The 20,344-nt window shown below is 35.9% G+C and overlaps 1 protein-coding gene across 1 annotated transcript; it reads left to right on the top strand.

Moving 5' to 3' along the window:
* Positions 1–167: 167 nt before the first annotated feature.
* Positions 168–20,050, top strand: LOC129272841 (BTB/POZ domain-containing protein KCTD9-like). The gene is made up of 9 exons (XM_054909935.2): positions 168–287; positions 4,998–5,119; positions 6,136–6,179; positions 6,737–6,860; positions 7,348–7,406; positions 14,643–14,774; positions 16,137–16,300; positions 17,383–17,532; positions 19,539–20,050. The coding sequence occupies exons 1-9, from the start codon at positions 225–227 to the stop codon at positions 19,653–19,655; spliced, it is 975 nt and encodes a 324-aa protein (XP_054765910.1). The 5' UTR covers positions 168–224; the 3' UTR covers positions 19,656–20,050.
* Positions 20,051–20,344: the final 294 nt, after the last annotated feature.

Here is a 20,344-nt window from a genome sequence, read left to right as displayed (position 1 = left end):
TCTTTATATAAATAGAATAAAAGAATGATTTCGAAAATGATTATAAATGGATATTGCTTTGTCCCGCTATTCAACTATATGTATATACAAGCAGACTTTTTATTCAATCCTTTTCTTGGAAAATTTATTTCTTGGAAAATTTATTTCTTGGAGATTTATTGCTTGGAGATACCATACTGTCCGTCGCGTAAAATCAGCTGATTGCCGTCGTCATTCCTGCAAAGATGGCCTCAAATACACGCCCTAGAGTCACAATATTTCGAAATGGAAGGACTTCTGATGGGAAGGTATGTAAAATGAATAAATAGTGTTTTGTTTTAGAGGAAAACGTGTTGATGAGAGCGCTTATCACAGGAGATTGTGAGCTTGTAGTTGTAGATGTACTAGTCCCGATTTTTATCTCGGTCCCATCTGCACAAAGTTGTGTCACGTTTTTAGTTGAATTATTTGTAATCATATTCATACATACTTTCGGATGTCTTTGTTTTATTTTATTTCTTTTCGGTTTCAGTGGAATATATTTGTCTTCAATAGTATCAATAATTTAGTCTAAAGTCTCTTCTGAGATTGGAGTGACGGAAAATAAATGGAATATAAAAATAAGAGAATGGTTTCATGTGTTTTTGAGACACGCCCTTCATGATTCATCACAACATATTTAAAGTCATGACATTTTTTTTTATTTTCATGGCATTGTGCAATCCAATATAAAGGGTGCAGGAAGAATGTTATTAGAAATAAATTTCCATGTCCAATCCTGCAGGTGGGGATTGCAAGTCCAATTACTATGATTGTTCAAATAATGAAGAAAATAGAGAAAAAAAAGGAATATAATACGAATAAAATGAGCTACACGTATATAGAGTAACTGCGTCGGTGCGCGGCAGGGGGTTGGTGTGCGGCATTTTAAGCAGACTCGGCAATATACCACTGAAATCTCCAACACACTAGAGATGTACCCCACACATTCACTAGGTCACATTCACACTACAAATTATCCGGCGACATGGGCAAAATCTCAAATAAAAAGTGACATTTTCTTACCTAGATCACCATATCTTGCGGAAAAAATATCACACTCGGTACTTCTTAACATCGTAGTTAAGGAACAAGGGGTCCAAAAAAGTGGATTTTTCACGGTTTTCCTGATGTTTGTGAATTTTTAAAACGTCCTCACGTGAAAATTGCATTTTTGCGAGTCGATGTCGGCCGCCACTTTTTCCCGGAAGTCAATGTTATAAAAAAGCGTGTACGCTTGCTATTTTCACATGCTTTTCAGTGGAACTGTGCATTTAGCAGCGTTTGCGCTCCGTTTTGAGGTGAACTGCAGCTGCCTCACGGAGCTTGCGGGATTGAAGCGCCATATGAATTGTACATCGTATAGTACCGCGCACTGGAGACAGGGCGGCGGCTGACTGGGGAATGCTATCGTGGTCAGTAGCGGTGGTCAATCTTGACCACCGCGATTTGCTATTGATTAGATTAGATTTGACAGCATTTATTCCATTCATCATAAAAACAAAAACAAAGCACATACAAAGTTTACATCAATTACATGGGAAGATTGCAGATAAGACAATAATAATAAAATATTGGCCAATTTGCACGATTAAAAAGGAAGTACCATCAGTCATTTTTATATGATATGTATGGATTAAAATGGTTTGTCCAAAATAGTTAAGGATGGGAAAAACATTAAAGGAAAATGAAACACTTGAAACCAGCTGAATCCATATCACAGAGAAAAATCAAAGAAACATATTGTTGAAAGTTTGAGGAAGATTGAATGAATAATAAGAAAGTTATGAGCATTTGAATATTGAGATCACTAATGCCATCTAGATCCTCCAATTGGCAATGCGACCAAGAGCTGTGATGTCACGTACACGTACAACTCCCTCATTATTTAAGTACTTATTTCACTTATATTCTCACTTTTATAGAGTCTATCACAAGGTGAGGTGTTCTCTTTATGAGATGACAAGTACAGAGGTTTCAGAACATTATATCATTGATGAATCGTTTGTCATATGATTAGAATGAGCAAAAAGAGATGTTTTGGGGTATATTTTCAGCGTCCAAAAGGGGAGAGTTGTTCATCTGTGACATCATAGATCTTGGTCGCATTGCCAATGGGAGGATCTCCATAGCATTAGTGATCTCGACATTCAAATGCTCATAACTCTTCTATTGCTAGTCCTATTTTACTCAAACTTTTGTTGTTCTTATTCTTTGATTTTTCTGCTTTCACAAAAGCTAACTTGCTCCAAGAGTTTCATTCTCCTTTAAAGGGATGGTTCTATCTTAATAAATAGAGTAAAATTCACAGAGCAAAATACTGAAAATTTGATCAAAATCGGATAACAAATAACAAAGTCATTAAATTTTAAAGATTTGCATTATTCCGGTGAAACAGTTCTCGGCATGTCTTATGAATATTCATTAGATGGGCTGATGATGTCATATCCCCACTTGTCATTTTGTATTTCATTATATGAAATAAGGTTTATTCAACATTTTTCTACCAAGAACTAAAACAATTGGATTGACAACTGATTAAGTGCATTAGTTATTTATTGCCGCAACTTATTTATCATAATGGAGACATCATTTACCCATGTATGAAAAAATGAAACATTTATGATATCATGTAATAACATAAGAAAAAGGAAAGTGGGGATGTGACATCATCAGCCCACTTAATGAATATTCATGACGATGTGCATATAACTGTTTTCATAAAATATTGATAAACTTTAAAATTCAATAATTTTGTTATCCGATTTTGATGAAATGTTCAGCATTTTGCTCTGTGAATTTTACTCTATTTATTTAGATATAAATATTTTCAGCCCGGACCATCCCTTTAAGCGGCCGCACACCTACAGCAGTTAATGTATAAGAGAGAGCTGTGCATGAAGGAATGGAAGTTAGGATGAAAAGGGTGAATATAAATGAGGGATGTTCTATTAGAAAAAAGGGGATGATTCATGAATAAGAGTGGAAAGAAATATAAGTACAAAATCAATCCCTACAACTACAAAGAGTAAAATGTGGGGTCTTGGGTAGTCTAGAGGACTCCGTGATGAATTTTGTCTTTTCATTATGGAACCTAGACACAGGCCCTATAGACCTGCTTGTCGAAGGTGGTAATTAATGATGGATTTCCTTTGAAGGTCAAGTCCACTCCAGAAAATTGTTATTATTTTTTTTTTTACAAAACTGATATGTTAAATATTGTGTGTTAGAAAATTGCATGAACTCAACACAGGCTTGTTGGTTACAGTCTGCAAACTTGTGTGGGAATTAGGCATAGTGAAACAAAGAATCTAGGGAGTGCCACATTATGAGAGCATGCTTAATCTTTGTTTTCTCTATCATGTTTTTTCTGTCATTAGTAAGAAGCTCAATTGTTTTGTCATTTGTGTGTAGATGATGAAAAATATTCAAGGGAAAATTTTCATGAATCTGCCCATCATCTTTTCCTTTACTGCCAACTTATATAAGAGATAATCTCCCGAATAAGTTTAAAGGGATGGTCCGGGCTGAAAATATTTATATCTAAATAAATAGCGTAAAATTCACGGAGCAAAATACTGGAAATTTCATCAAAATCGGATAACAAATTACAAAGTTATTGAAATTTAAAGTTTATCAATATTTTGTTATATGCACATCGTCATGAATATTCATTAGGTGGGCTGATGATGTCACATCCCCACTTCCTCTTTCTTATGCTATTACATGAAATCATAAATGTTTCATTTTTTCATACATGTGTAATTGATGTGTCTCCATTATGATGAAATAAGTTGTGGCAATAAATAACTAATGCACTTACCGGTACTCAGTTTTCAATCCAATTGACTTAGTTCTTGGTCAGAAAATTTCAAATAAACTCAATTTCATGTAATGAAATACAAAAGTACAAGTGGGGATATGACATCATCAGCCCACCTAATAAATATTCATAAAGACATTCCTCAAACTGTTTCACTGGAATAATGCTTATCTTTAAACTTCAATAACTTTGTTATTTGTTACCCGATTTTGATCAAATTTTCAGCATTTTGCTCCAGATGTGAATTTTACTCTATTTCTTGAGATAGAAATATCTTCAGCCTGGACCATCCCTTAATAGAGTCTTCAATGTTGACTGTTGGCCTCTATTGGTAATGGTTTTTCAAAGAATACTCTAGATTTTCACTGATTTTTGTTGATAGCTTTCACCATGATGAAGTCTTAGTCAGTAATATTGATTGTTTCAGGAGACTAGCTTGTGACCATGTAGTCATTCTTGTTTATGTGATCTCCATCATGCATTCCACGTTCTTGTTTTAAAGTGGTCATTATTGGGTACGTTTCAACGATTCAACGGAAATCATCCATGGGCGGAAATCCCAGGTGGGGACAGAGCGGATGCTTCCCCCCTACCCAAAAAAGTAGGGGGGACACAATATCAAATGTCCCCTACTGTTTTTGGTCTCTTATGATGGAAAGAAATGCATCATTCAAAATCGAAATAAAACATGTATTTTGGACGAGATGACCTTACTTTTTGGGTGATAACCTTTTTTTTCTTTTTTTTTTTGCTTGTCAAATTTTGCAGCCCCTGGTCCCCCTACCTTTGGGGAGAGATTTCCGCCCATGGTCAAGCAATGAATTAATAATTTCTTCAATTATCAGACTTACAATATTCTTGCACAATTTTATGTGTGTTCAGAAAAGAAATGCATTCTGAAAAGAGCTTTTCACTGCCTTGAAAAAGTGCCAAAAAATAAAGTTTCTTGTACAAGAATTGATTTGATGAATTTAATACTGTAAAGCAGCCTACAAACGTAATCCTCAAAAGAAAGTTCTTGATAAAAGTGAGTGGGTATTTTCACCTTTTGAAGTGCATAGAAATTTTATATCATGATATGGTGTGTACTATACAATAATTATTTATTTATTAATTATTATTATGATTATCAATATTATCAACATTCATATTCCAGGTCATAGCATGCCCAGATACGATGGAAAGACTGATACTAGTCGCTAGTAACTGCCTTGGCTTAACAGCTACACATGTATTCACAGCAAAGGGAGGTAGAATAGAAGATGCCTCTTTAATCAGGTATGAAACCTATAGCATGAAATATTCAATGTTAATGAGTGTGATCGTTTGGAATATTACATGAGCTTGCAAATTTGAAAAAGTCTATTCGACGACGTGAAGTGCAGTTGAATAGACTGCTTCAGTTTGCACTGAAAGTAATATTTGAATGGTCGCATGAATGACAAAACATAGTCAACGTAGACCAAATAACCAAAATAGAGGAAAAGAAGGAATAGGACTAGATCTACTTAGATCTGCTTGGGCCTTTCTTTAGCCTTTATTTTACTAAATTTTATATATGCGCGTAGTGTATGCAGCGCAGTGATGCAGGTATGCGCATGCACAAGTTACTATTGCTGATAACTCTGAATTTCATGTGATACACATTCATCCAATCAGCTGTCACGGATCTCTATGTGTGTTGTATAATACCGATTATCTGTATTTCAAATCAAGTGTGCATTTAGTCTGTTGCATGTAAAGTGTGGACTTACTGTACTGTCAGCGTAAAAAATGAAATAAAAATACATATATTTAGAAAATTATGATCTTTTGCCATGCTGCAGCTCTCTGGGAAACAGATTTTGTATATGGATGAAGGTCACAAGAGGGATTAGTTCTTTTTTTTTCAAAAATCAAATTAGATGAAATTTGCATTTTTGCCAGGAATGGTGTGGAAGTTGGTGAAGTCCACAACTGCAATGAATTTAAAAAAAAAACATAGCTTAATAGATGAAAAAGGTAGAAAAGAGAGCTAAAAAAAGGGTATGGAAAAGGTTGGATATATCTTTTAATTTTTACAATTGAATTTTTTGTTCCACTTTTACAACAAATATATGTTTACAAAGAATCAAGATAAGCATTTAATATAATGTACAGTACAGTATGTAATAAAAGCGGGGAGTCAAAATAAAAAGCTGAGCTTGTACAGCCCCCATCTCCTTGTTTTATGTCATCAAACAGACCCTGATGGTGCCCCTGCTCTTGGCCAGCCAATCTAGTTTCAGTTGATACTTTTTTTTCTCTCTCTGCAGGGATGATGAAATATTGTACATATCAGAGAATGAACCTTTTATAGGTAAGATATTTCTCTTTATAAAATCACTTTTGCCTCATATGTATTATTAAAATGCTATCACTAAATCGGAATTGAAACCTAATATCTTATCACTATCAAATGAGAAATCTCATGTAATTAAATTCTCATAGCCAGCCAATGGAAACATAATTTTCTATTTGCTGACATTTCAGATTACTGAATTCATGTGCAATATAAACTGTAACTGTAAGCAATACAAATATTCCACTGTCATTGTACAGACTTGAGATACCTGTTGTGAATGAAATTGGTCTCTGCATTTTGACCGCATTATGGAGGCCTGTTGGAAGATGGAAAAAGTGTTACGAAAGTATTGCAATAAATTTTGAATTTGTAAACAATTACTAAAAATTTGTAGGCTTTTCTTGCAAATGATTGCTTGTCTGCATGATATGACGTGGTAATAATAAATCCTTTAATCAATTTTCAATTAATATTCACAATTGATTGCAAATAAGCACACAACCTCCCTTTAATATCAATGGTCTGTTGATGCAGGCAAGGATAATAATGAGCAAATTTTGTTTCTTTGACAGATCCAAAATTTAGTAGATCAGGGCAGAGCACAGTTATGATGTGCAGTCATGAAAAAGCAAATGGAGTTCTTCAGAACGACTGGATTACATTAAATGTTGGTGGAAGACACTTTATGACAAACAGGTGAGAGGAAATGATCACCTTTTGAAGTATTTCATGCCACCACAGGTGGCGCTGGATGCAGTTGTTTTTGAGGTTGTACATGTACATCTGTCCAGTTTTCGTCCTTCCAATATAAACAAAAGAACCATTTTGCAGATCAACTTTCACACTCAAGGCATGTATGCATTTAAGAATGACAATGATTTGATTATTTTGGGGGCATCAAATTCAAAGATCAAAAGTCACTGAGGTCATGATATTTCATTCTGGTGATAACTTTTAAAAGAGGCACGTATTGTATCAACTTCCAAACTTGGCTCATGCATAGGGGTAACAATGGTCTGATAGAGTTCTTGGGTTATTTAGTGAATTATATTGGTAATTTCTGGTTCTTTGTTAAAACAATATTGCATAGAATATTGTAATCAGCTGATAATCTGTTTTATTTTTCACTTAATGTCCACTTTGACTCTCATTCACTGATTTTAATCCCAATTTTCTTTTACAGGAGAACACTGGTTGGGAGAGATTCAGAAAGTATGCTTGCTAGAATGTTTGCTGATGATGGTAAGTAGAAATGGTTAGATGACTGAAAAAACTTATCCATTTAAAATTATGACAATATGATTGAAAAATATATGAATAAATTATTAAGTTATATATTGTAAACAATATGATTTCTGCTTGGAGATGAGATGTAAATGAAATTAAAAAATAAAAGTAATGAAGACCTAAATGAATTCAATTTTTAATTCAATTTTTATCCAACTCTCTTGTATCCCTCCTCCGTTAAGGTCGGAGATCGCTAGTATCAGTAGAAGAATGTAGACACTTCCTAAGGGTTGTTAGAGCTAGGAAAGTTGCTGAGGAGGTTTTGGCGGGTTGTGTGAAGGTTGTGGATGAAGTATAAAATAAGTGTGTGGAGCTGGGGTTTACTGGCATTGCTGAGGTGCACAGGGGGGAGAAAGAGAATACACTCTAGAAAATGCTGAGGGTCTGTCTCAAAGAAACCTACAAATTGTCTGGTATTGTCATTTTCCTTTATGGGGTTGATGAGGTCACGGCGCACAGATGCAGTGGCTGGACATGATGAAACAAAGTGTTCTACATCTTTTCGATTAGCAGAACACAGTCGACAGATGTCATCAGCAGCTTTTCCAATTCTGACAAGTCTGGCCTGAGTTAAGTAAACTTTGCAAGAGATCTGGGCTCTGATGGTGATAGCTGGTCTCAAGGATGGATTAGCTACATGTCCAGGATACAAGTCGGTAGCCTTGGGCTTTGGTCTCCTGGTCCATAACGAGAGTGAAACTTTCTTGGATAGAGCCTCACTTTGCCTGGACTCTGAAGCTCCAGTCACTGCTAACACCACCATGCGTTTCCAGAGGCTATAGGTTGGAGGTCTAGCCAACAGCTCGTTCAGCGAAGGAAGATTTAGCATCCTGAGAATAGAGCGCCATTGTTGAACAGAAGGGGTGTTGGCACAGATGCTATGAAGAAATAGCCTGCGTTCTGTTCTATCAGGGGCAACGTTCAGGATCTGTCCTAAAAGCAAAAGCTTCTCCTTCATAACCAGAAGACTTATGGGCAGTATGTCTGTCAGGAGGTACACAGCTTCATCAGCAGTAGGTACTGGAAGCCCTAGTATACGTTTGAAAAGATGTACCTGAGCTTTGTCGAGGCGATTCAACATGGCCTTGGAGAAGGACACGCAAGCGCAGCCATATAGCATGCGTGGGACACAGAAGGTTGACCAAAGCTTGGCGGCGATGTGAGGTACAACTCTGGCACTGAAAGGAGATGTCCCGACAAGAGCAAAGAACGCTTTGTATCCTTTTGAGATAGCCTCCGCTGCAAAGTCGAACTGTACATCCCAAGTCCTAGTAATCCCAAGGTGTTTATGGGATGCGACCTCCGTGATGGACTCTCCACCGATGTGCCCAGATAGACCATGATCTTTGTTGAACACTATAATGGCACTCTTAGAGGTGTTTATCTTGTATCTCCAATCCTGGGTGTATTGTAGAGTAACATTAAGCATCTCCTGGAGCTCTGTTGGGCTGTTGCTGAGAAGCGCTATGTCGTCAGCAAATGCTATGACACCAACATAGAGATTCATAATTTTACAGCCCAGATGGTGGTCTCTAAGGATTTTGATGAGATCGTCGATGTAGAGAGTGTATAGCATTGGAGACAACAGACCACCCTGCCTTACTCCTTAATTCCAACAGGAATTAAATGTATCATCATAAAGACATTTTTTTTTCTGTCAGGTGAATGATGTTTGTCGTCCCACTAACGCCTTATGCACCTGGCAAATGAATACCTATAGGATTTCATATGAATTATGATATGAAAGGTAAATGAATGGTATTTAAATATAGGAATGAATTGAGTAACTATTAAAATGATTGACCTATAAAATGAAATTGATGAATAATTAATTTATTTTATATTTGCACACACACTGAAAAAAAGTGTCTCATTATAATCCAAGTTTGAACTGCTTCTTCACAAACAATCACCTGATAGTGGGATCTGTCCAGTAGCCAAACTCAAACTGGGTAGGAAAAACACCCCCCAATAATAAAGGGCTCTTATCTCTTGCTTTCAAAGATGCCCTCTATTGATTGATTCTAAACAGGCTTTCACGAATATTACTACCAGCACTTTGTTTGAAACTTAACCCTTCAAAACAAGTTATAGTATTCAATTTGGAGTATTTGTGCTTCTTTTGTTACAGCTAGCAGTATTATGTTTTTTTGTTCTTCCTTTTTTAGACCTCTCTTACAATCTTGTCATTCAGCATACATAAAAAAAAAAATGTGCATTAATTCAGGAGTTCTGCAACTCATCTAAATTTGAAAGTGAAATGTTGCATAATACATTGTTATTTTCAGTACAAAGAATCTTATTTTTATCAAGGTGATAGGTGCTTCAATTTGGAGTGATTAATTATTTTTACATTACATTTTTTATGTGATACTGTAGTAATGCATTTAAATGTATTGTGCTGTGCATAACAAGATTAGGTAGCCCTTCCTCCACGTCCTTGCCCCATCCCCTCCCTCCTACTTTAAAGGGGAATCCAGCCCTATTCATCAAATGTTGTGTTGAAAAGGAGGAAAAAAAAGAATGGTGAAAATTTGAAAGAAATCGGACTAGTAATAAAGTTATGGCTGCTTTAAAATTGAGATCCGTAAGATTATGTAGATTTCAAATTGGCAACTGGGTTAGTACCGTAAATTATGACAAGGGCAAGGACAACCTTTCATAGGCCATGTACTTAATTATTAGATATTTGTGGTTTTCTGCTAAGTACCCATTCCCTTGAGGCAGTAATCTAAATGTAACCCAGGTAGTACATGTGTATGTTGTTTTATGTCCTCATGAAAGAAGAATATAATTTGAAGTAAAAATGACATTTTAGCTATTTTATGAATTGGAGTACATGGAAGAGTAGTCCTTGCTTACATCACTATGACATCAGTTATGGGGCCATTTGAAGTCTCCATGGGTATATTGTTTATAATAATATTTACAACTTATATAAATTCCTAGCTTTCTTATTGTTTGTCCGATATTGTTCAAATTTTCACCTATCAATTTGTTTGATTTTTCTTTTTCCTCTTAAATCAAGTGTTCATTTAGGTTGGATTCCCCTTCAATTGCATTAGTATTCAGGTGGATCTTAATAGGATTTTCTTGTTTCAAGTCAGATTGATTTTTCCAAGAAATATCTCTCTGTATTTTTCAAGCATATATTTTCAATACTGGAAATAACAAATTTGTCTACATGTATTAGTAAAACTTAAGATTTCCTTTGGAAGGGCTCCTTAAAATTCCACTCATTATGTACTGAGATTCAATGCACTGACCTAAAGGTAGAGATATTATTTTGATGAAGGCTCTTTTTCCATTTGCTCTGGCCATTTTAAGAGCTCCGATTGCCAGCCATTCTTAGCCACTGTAGATTTTTCTACTGGTATATGTACGTGTACATGTATCTCATTTTGCAAAGGGGAAAGTTATTGCTTACAATAAACATACAATATCAAACGTATTTGTAAGGGATCTTATTACATGCTAACCAGGCTGAGGTCAGTGTGTCAACAAAATGACCTGATTTTGTTGACTTTGGAATTAATCACTTTCAGAGTAAATTTCTACGGATAAGGAGCATAGATATTTATTAATTAAGAAAAATGAATTTATTAATCAAAAAGGAAATGAAAGTTACATGATGTAAATGTTTATAGAAAGATGGTGAAGTGGTTTACAAGAGCACATGCTATTGATCTACTGGTTAGAGCAGGGGCGGATCCAGGATTTTTCGAAAGGGAGGGGGGGCACATTTTCCGGAGGAAATTAAAAGTTTTAACCACAAAATTAGGGGATTTTGTTCACAAAAAAATTTGACAAGCAAAAAAAAAGGGTCTTCACTTTCAAAAGGGGGGGGGGGCACACTTCTGTTTTAACAGCATTTTTACATTACAAATTTTAATTGTGCCTCTCAAAAGGGGGGGGGGCACAGGCCGGCTGTGCCCCCCCCCCCCTGGATCCGCCAGTGGGTAGGAGTTCATTCTTAGGCTATTAATGAAATTAATTCCTTGTCCGATTGATCTAATCATTCTCAGCTATGGAAAGCTGTTAATTTCATAATTTTTCATGTAAATTAACATACTGTCTCTCTCTGTGCAAAGAAAATAAATGATACTTCAAAATAATGATGCATGCTTGATTATTCAATTTAAAAGGCTACCCGTATTCATTCCCGATGATGGTGTAGTTGGCTATCTATTGTTAAGAATGATATAATCAATTACAGTTCATTGTAAAACAGGGCCAATGTTGCACTTGACCATATTCCTTAGTTTGATTTACATTAAGTAAACATTGAACAAAGATGGAAATTCAACAAATGTAAATTAATGTATAATGCCCTGAATGGAGAGGGTCCTAAATATATTTCTGATATGTTTACTAAGAGGCTGTTCACACCGCAAGGGGGGACCGTGGGCGGACCGTGGATCGCGCTATCGTAGCGCGATCCACGGTCCGCCCATTGGCATTCGCCGGATTCACACCGCAGTGAGATAGCGCGGTCTATCGTAGCACCCCCTTTTTTGAGAGGTCCTGTTGCCATGACGCGTGACGTCATGAGGTCAGAGCGGTCAAAGATTTCGCGCGCTATTACGAACCCGTACTAGTTGGTTGAGTGCTCGATCTGTGCCTATTATGCTAGCCGGCCTACGTTTATTTCATGGCGTTGTAGAACGATGACTTCCGGCGTGCTATCGTAGCTCGGGTTCACACCGGCAGAGATAGCGCGATCTAGCGCGCGCTAGACCGCGCTATCTCTCGTGGACCACCCCCAAGAGGTGCTCCAGTGGCACGCCGTTTTGGCTCGCCGTGGCTCGCTGTTGGGCGGACCGAAACGACGTTGTACCTTCCACACCGCAGAGATAGCGCGATCTAGCGCGCGCTAGATCGCGCTATCTCTGCCGGTCTGAACAGGCTCTTTGAGTAATACTGTCCACACTCACAATACGAGGGGTGCCACCTCACAAGGCTTGCTGGTACCTATGGTCAAAACGCAGATGGGGAAAAAAAGCTTTTCTCATGAAGGGTCACTCTTGTGGAACGGACTTCCTTCAGCACTTAAAAATGCAGCAACCAAAGAAGCATTCACCACCTTATACTGGAGATTAGTAAAAACTCATGGGGGATTGTAATTACTTGTTTATGCAGTTGTTAACTTGCCAGGGAGTGTAAATCATTTGAATAGCAATCTTATGTAATATTATATTATTATGTAACATGCAGTCACTATTGAATCTTCATTACTCATATCATACGCAATATTTCATACGCTGTGTAAAATGAATGTATATAATTGTTAATTAACTAGAATAATATGATGTAGTCGAATGTATATTGAGCAGTAATAACCACTCTGTAGTATAAGTGTAATGTATCTTTTTTTTAAGTATAAGTAACTTGTATCCTATACATATACACTCATAGTTCTTTTTTTTTTTTTTTTTTTTTTTTTTTTTTTTTTTGATGTTAGATTGATTTCTAGATTTACCCTTGCATTGTCACTAAATTGATAAATTTATAAGTATGAAAACGTAGAAACCTATAATAATGAAAATACATACCTATTAATTTTTCCTTGTTTTCCTGTCAATTTCCAATACTGCTTCCTTTCTCAAGAACTCAAATCATTTTTCTCTCTTCGTATTACAGAGTAACAATGTTGACTTTTAATGTGTTGTATAAGATGCATTCTTTTGATTGTTTTATGTATATATGTATTGTGCAGGGCCCTGGTTGACAACAGTGTCTAAACCACTGATCAGGCTACCCTGGGTAAAGAAGACAAATAAAATAAATAAAAAATAAAGTGTCCATTCTGTCAATGCAAAAGAAAGAAGATATATTCTGAGAGATGTTCTTATGAAATAAATCTAAACAGTGAATTCATCATTATAGAGAGCAGTGCACTGGATCCACTTCCAGCTTACATGTATCTCCTCAATCCTCATGGTAAAAAATTTATTATAGAATCCAAGAAAATGACCACATTCTCTTTGCATTCATTGATAATTTTTTTTGCTCAATGATAGAAGCAAAAGTTCAGTAAGGTTTTAATATGGAAGACTGAAATGGGTCTAGATGAACAACATTTGCCAACATGTGCTTATTTGGATAACTTATTTTTATTATACGGAAATTGTTTTGATCTAATTTTAATTATCCTGTTTTTATTTGTTAAACTCTGTCAGAACGTCATAGATCTTTATTTATGATGCTTAATTTAACCATGATTTTTAAGACTTTCTTGAAGTGATTACATAATACAGCTAATTAAGTTTGGCTGTAACTTTAATTGCAACACGTGCTTTTTTTCTCTATTTTGGGCGGGTTTGAGAGTCAGCAAATGGTCAGTCGGAGGCTTATGAGTGACCCTTGACCCCTATTTAGTTTAATTAAATGCCAATGTTTGATACATGACGTGTTGTTAACTACCAGTAGCCAGGGGGTTGAACCCTCTAAAATTTTCAAAAGCAAGAAAAAGTGGCAGAAAAAGCAGAATAGAAGAGAAGGGAATTGAATACCCTGGCTACTGGCCTGAGTTATATATGATACCAACTTCTGATTTATTTTTTAATGAAGCCCCCCCTCCCCCCCCCCCCCCCCCCGCAGATGAAACTTCACTCAAAAGTGAATTGTCTCCCCCCCCCCCCGCCTAAAACAAGGGAGAATAATTGCGATATATAACCATGTATTTAGGACATAGGAAATAGCATTGTTTTAATAACTTCATAATTATCACCTGATTTACTTGAATATCAAATGTATCAAATTTCTGTTTTATTTATTGTGTTGCAGGACTCCTTTGTAAATCAGTTGCTAACTGAAAGGGCTACCTTGTGGAAATAAAATGTGAATTTGAAATAAAATTGCATTGGTCATTATGTAAAATCAAACACACAAATCTACTGTAATCAATTACGTAATTTTGTGTAACTGGCTCCATGAAATATCGCCAAGTCACTTGTATTAATTATGAATGTGGAGAGGAAATTGAATATGTGCCAGCTATGAACATTGACCTTTGAAAGCAATTCAAGAAATCAAGCCCAGGTCCAAAATAGTAGATTCTGATTGGTAGAATTTCAAGTTGTTTGATGGGTGGACTTATATTTATACTTACATATTTTTCTTTAGTTTTCAATCTCCCTTTGAAATAAGCTTATTTCTAACTTTGTTGTTAATTCTTTTTATTTTCTTTAGATTTACCATGGAGTAGTTCAGTTGACCACACAGGTGCCTACCTCATAGACAGAAGTCCAGTTTACTTTGAACCTCTTCTCAATTATTTACGACACGGACAACTGATAATGGATGATGGTCTTAATCCTTCAGGTATGTCAAATAGTAAATAATAATAAACGTATGAAACATTTGTATAGCACTTAATACAAATGTTTCTCAGCGCTGCATACTATTACTACGGCTACCCTGATCGGACGCTCAAGCATTTAAGAATTCCTTCCTACCGGGTACCCATTTACTACACCTGGGGGGAGAGTGGCAAATGTAGATAAACGCCTTGCCAAAGGATGCAAGTGCTGTTGTTTGATCTGAACCCTGGACCTTAAAATTGCCACTTGGTCTACACTCACTTTGTTTACTTCCCGTTTGGTCACATCCCACATGTTCTAATCCTAGATCTTCTACATCCAAACTGTCTTTTAAAGTCAATTTAACTAATTATATCATGCCTACAAAATGCTTCCATTACGAAAATACCCCGTTTGAGGTTTCACCGCACTTGGGATCGCAAACTGCGGTATTAGACCCCATTTTTCGTTTGAAACTCTCATTTCTCATTTGAACATTTCCAAGCCCCGATAAACCCATCTTGGCCAGGTAATCCCCGTTGTCTCAATTTCACCTCCACAGGCCAGTAAAGCCAAGGACGAAATGATAAACAACAGCTGTGCTATTACGTAAGACTTCTCTGCCTGTAGAAGGAACTTCGGAATGAAATTATTGTCTTCGATATTTAATCACGTTTTCAAAGGCATATTGTATTCAGACATCCAATATTAGTCCTTTTTCAATTTCGAACGAAGAAAATCGACCTCGAAATAAGGAAAATAAGCGAATAAAAATTAGGGTATGGTTTGCATGCAGGGACTGCCCTCAGCGCTGCGATGCATCCCATAGTTTCTGTCCGTCCAGCAAGAAAATATGGGATGCATGCCGTTCACTCGCGCATTGATAAAACAGCCAGACAGAAAGAAAGAAGGAAAGAAAGAAAGAAAGAAAGAAAGAAAGAAAGAAAGAAAGAAAGAAAAAAGTTGCACTTCACCGCGTGTATACACGGAACTCCATAGCAGGCTCTTATAGACACGTTGCAATCCATCGTGTGTGGCCCCCTGCTGTGTGTGATGGACTGTCGTGTTATCTTTGGACCGAGGTCAAGAAACGGGTGTTTTGATACTTAGGGCTTATAGTACTTGGAGAAGAGAATTGGTGAAAAAGAAATGGGGGTATAGTCTTCTCAAACGGAGGTTTTTCGTCATGTCATACAGGTAATAATTCAGGACAAGATAAGGAAACATGTAGTTTAATTGTAGTGCTAGTGTGTAATTTATATCATAATATGCACACAAAATTTCCTTTGCTAATCATCAATACATGTATTCCCAGGAGAAAACATTAGATGAATACCTATTTTGATTTTAGAGTAATCTCTATCTGTATTTTCTTTGTTTCCAGGTGTACTAGAAGAGGCGAAATTCTTTGGTATTCAGTCTTTAATTAAGCCTTTGGAAGAGATGGTACAGAACAAAGAGCCCCCGGGGGACCACACACCTATGAAACGATGGGAGTTTATCAGAATGCTGCAATGTGCTCCGTCCAAATATGACCTTCGGTGTCAGGTAAAACAAGCTTAGAATTGAAAATTGTTTAATTTATTTAGTAGAACAGTGAAATTACATACACTTTTATTAGCCCCCTCAAAAAAAAAAATTGAGGCAGTCTTTGCTCTTTCTCTTTCTCATCTGGTCATCCTACAGTGTATGTACCCCATGTTGTCAATCAACCTACTATGATGTTGGATGGCTATAATAGTTCAATAACACTTAAATCTAGGCAGGCAAAATATGAAGCCATCCTGCACCAGCCCAAGTTTTCTTTAATCCCTCTTTTTCAGTTATAGCAAATTATATCTGATCAAAACAATACCAAGATTATTTGAAATGAGGACACAGTTAGCTGGTTATTTCATTAGTTTGATCTAAACATCGCCATCTCGATTTAACTTAGGATTATTTGCAAAATTGTGAGCTTTTTATTGAATTATCACTGGTGGAGCACTTGGGTTTTGGTTCAGGATAATTGTACTATACCTTCCCACTTTATATTCAAACGTAGAGCCATAAGTATGCAGCCCAAGGTAACAATCCTTGCTCAAATTAGAATTCCCCCAACTTTGGCGGATGGAGATGGGATTTCTTGAATAACTAGAATACTTCAGAAGAGGAATTATTTGGCTTGAATATTGAGATTGAGCAAACTGTAGGTGATGTTAAATCACCTCTATGGCATCTACTCTTGCCAAAGAAGGATTTCTTGCTATGATAAGGGGTATTCATAATTTAAAATTATTATGTTATATCTTGTTAAGTCAGTCTTTCAGTTCAAGGTATGCTATTTACATAGCTTTTGAACTCATGATTCTCTGGAAAGACCCACTTGCCGGTCAGTCAATTGGAGAAGCACAACTGCTCTGATTTCAATTTTTTCATAATACATTTTTAATAACTTATGGTGAAGCATACAATTTTGATAAGAGTATTTATTAGTATTTCCATTTAGTTTTGATACCGGTTAGAAAAAAGTCCATTTAGAAATGTCCGTAGTTAGTTCGTGATAATATTTTTGCACTATTATTATGATGAGGTTGAGTTATGCTTTATTTCTATTCTATTTTATGCTGTATTGATATCTGTGCTTTCAGGGTATGAACTTTGAGGGAGCAGACCTATCCAAACTTGATTTGAAGTATATTAATTTCACCATGAGCAATCTATCTTCTGCTAACCTCTCCGGGGCAAACCTATCTTACTGCACCCTAGAGAGGGCCAATCTTTCTGGTGCCAAGCTTGATGTAAGTTTACCTCATTTCGTTCATGTCTTTGAAATTTTCAGGTCAACTGTAATAGAAATATTAGAGGGTAAAGGACTTTGTATTGCACCAATTTACTGTAAAATTTTGTTTACCTAAGTGAGATGGGATTTTTTTAAACATCTGCCCTCCCTCTAAAAATTAATTTATGCCCCAAAATCAGGTTCACATTCCACTTGGTCTAACAAATTTTTGAGCCATCTGAGAGTGGATTTTCATTTCTTACAATATGTTTGTATAACTCCTACCTATTCTCACATCTGTTTTGCACATCATTTAAAGTGGATTTGGTGCTATGTAAGTTGTATCATTATTTTTTTTCTGCAAGAAATAAACTCACTTTACAAGAAGGTAAAATCTTGATCCCTTTGTCTACTAATTCATATATGGAATAGTAAACGGGTCAATTTCTATTAGGGATTAGGCTCACCCATTGGGCCTGTTTTCCTTTTGTGTGTGTTGCCCACTAGAGTTGAAGGCAAGACAAAATGGCGTCTGTCCATAGTGGGATCCTCACAAAAGTTAATTTGAAAGACTCTCATATGACACTTGACATGTCATGAATTATATTAGGATGTTACATTATATGGTGGATATTTCACAATGAGTTCTGGATACTATTCTGTTGCTTGGAAACATATCTAGTCATTTTTGCGAATGGGGGAGTCATAATATTGTTAATGCCTCAGTTGCTAGGGAATCATGTTGATCTCAAGTGGGGCATCATGTTGAAGCTGTGATATTGAATGATGATCCTCCAATTCTTTTGAATTAAAGGTTATTGTAAATGTGCGAGAATTTTTCATTAATATCATACTTAAAAAAAAAAAAAATCAATTGCCCCTATTCTACTTCAACATTTTACAAATTGGAGGAGGAGGATGGGGGGGGGGGGTGAGTAGTTGGGTGGGCAATACATTGTTTAGACTTTCCATGTAAGTTGTCTCCAATACTCAATGAAGTCATCACATCGTTTTCACGTATTACCAGAAGTATTCAGTGTGAGATTTTTTCAGAGTAATTAATCATACAGTAAAGTACATTTAGATTACAGTATTGGTGACATGAGGGAGGGCCCTATATTAACCTTAAAGGACAAGTCCACCCCTACAAAAAGTTGATTTGAATAAAAAAAGAAAAATCCAACAAGCATTACACTGAAAATTTCATCAAAATCGGATGTAAAACAAGAAAGTTATGACATTTTTGAAGTTTCACTTAAATGTACATCCTGGTTGGTATGCAAATGAGGAGACTGATGACATCATCCACTCACTATTTCTTTTGTATTTTATTATATGAAATGTGAAATATTCAAATTTTCTCCTCTTTGTCAAGTGAACCAACAATTAATCCTCCCTGAACATGTGGAATTAGCATTGTTTAATACTACATGTATATGGTTCAGTGAAGTTGGTCCTTATTGTCAATCAAATCTGTAAATATTGAAATATTGTATAATTCAAACAATAAAAAACAAAATAAATAGTGAGTGAGGGAGATCATCGGCTGTTTCATTTGCATGTCACTGAGTTGTGCATAACACTGTTTTGTGAAAAATAAGCAAAACTTTAAAATGTCATAACTTTCTTGTTTTACATACAATTCTGATGAAATTTTCAGCGTTATGCTAGTTTGATTTTTCTTTATTTATTCAAATTGACATTTTTCTGGGGTGGACTTGACTTTTAAATCATGGTCTAGGTCTGTGACATATACAATCAGGAAAACAAATTACGAGGCGATTTTGCTCTCGGAATGATAAAGAGAGCCCTGGAAAATAAATTGTTCAAACTTATTTAATATTGCAGATTTAGGCAGTGGGCTCTGAAAAGTATCCTCAAAAAATAAAATACTAATTTTTTGCCTGAACACGATATTAATAATTTTACCCTTTGCAGTGAATGTGACAGTTATCAAGATATACATGATTTTGTTATTGGTTTGTTTGTATTCATATTTGTCATACTTGTCTGCTGTGTTACCAGGGAGCTAACTTGAGAGGGGTAAAGATGGTCCTTGCAAATCTAGAGAATGCTTCACTCAGAGGGTGTAATTTTGAAGATCCAGCAGGAACAAAGGCCAATATGGAAGGTAAGATATGATGTGTGATGATGGACTGATGAATGAATTGAAACAATGATAGGTATGTAAATAGATGGAGCAATAGGTAGATAGATGGATGGAGAAAATTAGAGAAAAGAAGAGAGAAAGGGAGGGGATTGGAATTTATTTTAATCAATTAATAAAGTAATAAAAATGAATTGAGAGAGACCATTAGAGGTAGAGAGAAAGAGAGGGAGGGGACAAATAATATTTGAAAATAATTAAAACATAATGAAAGAAAGTTGAATCAGTAAAGAGAGATATAGAAATGAATGGAGGAAAGATGAATAGATGGGAAAAGGAGGGAGGAAATTTATAGGGAGGGAAGGAAGTAAACAGGAATAATAAGAAGAGGAATAATAAGAAGAAGGTCAATGAGCATGAGGAGAAGAGGAAAAGAACACAAAGAAGAGGAAAGAGGAGGAGAACAGGAAGAAATAAACAGGAAAATTAAGAAGAAAAATAAGTTCAATTAGCTAGAGAGGAGGAGGAGGAGGAGAAGAAGAAAAAGAAGAAGAAGAAGAAGAAGAAGAAGAAGAAGAAGAAGAAGAAGAAGAAGAAGAAGAAGAAGAAGAAGAAGAAGAAGAAGAAGAAGAAGAAGAAGAAGAAGAAGAAGAAGAAGAAGAAGAAGAAGAAGAAGAAGAAGAAGAAGAAGAAGAAGAAGAAGAAGGAGGAGGAGGAGGAGGAG

This window comes from Lytechinus pictus, chromosome 12, assembly GCF_037042905.1.
Source record: "Lytechinus pictus isolate F3 Inbred chromosome 12, Lp3.0, whole genome shotgun sequence".
Classification (NCBI taxonomy): domain Eukaryota; kingdom Metazoa; phylum Echinodermata; class Echinoidea; order Temnopleuroida; family Toxopneustidae; genus Lytechinus; species Lytechinus pictus.
This window is presented reverse-complemented; position numbering and strand designations above follow the sequence as displayed.

Excerpts from the sequence above, each read along its gene's own strand:
- LOC129272841 (XM_054909935.2), top strand. The coding sequence starts at position 225 with ATGGCCTCAAATACACGCCCTAGAGTCACAATATTTCGAAATGGAAGG. Across the intron at positions 6,180-6,736 it reads AGAGAATGAACCTTTTATAG|ATCCAAAATTTAGTAGATCA; the intron begins GTAAGATATTTC and ends TTTCTTTGACAG. Across the intron at positions 7,407-14,642 it reads TAGAATGTTTGCTGATGATG|ATTTACCATGGAGTAGTTCA; the intron begins GTAAGTAGAAAT and ends TATTTTCTTTAG.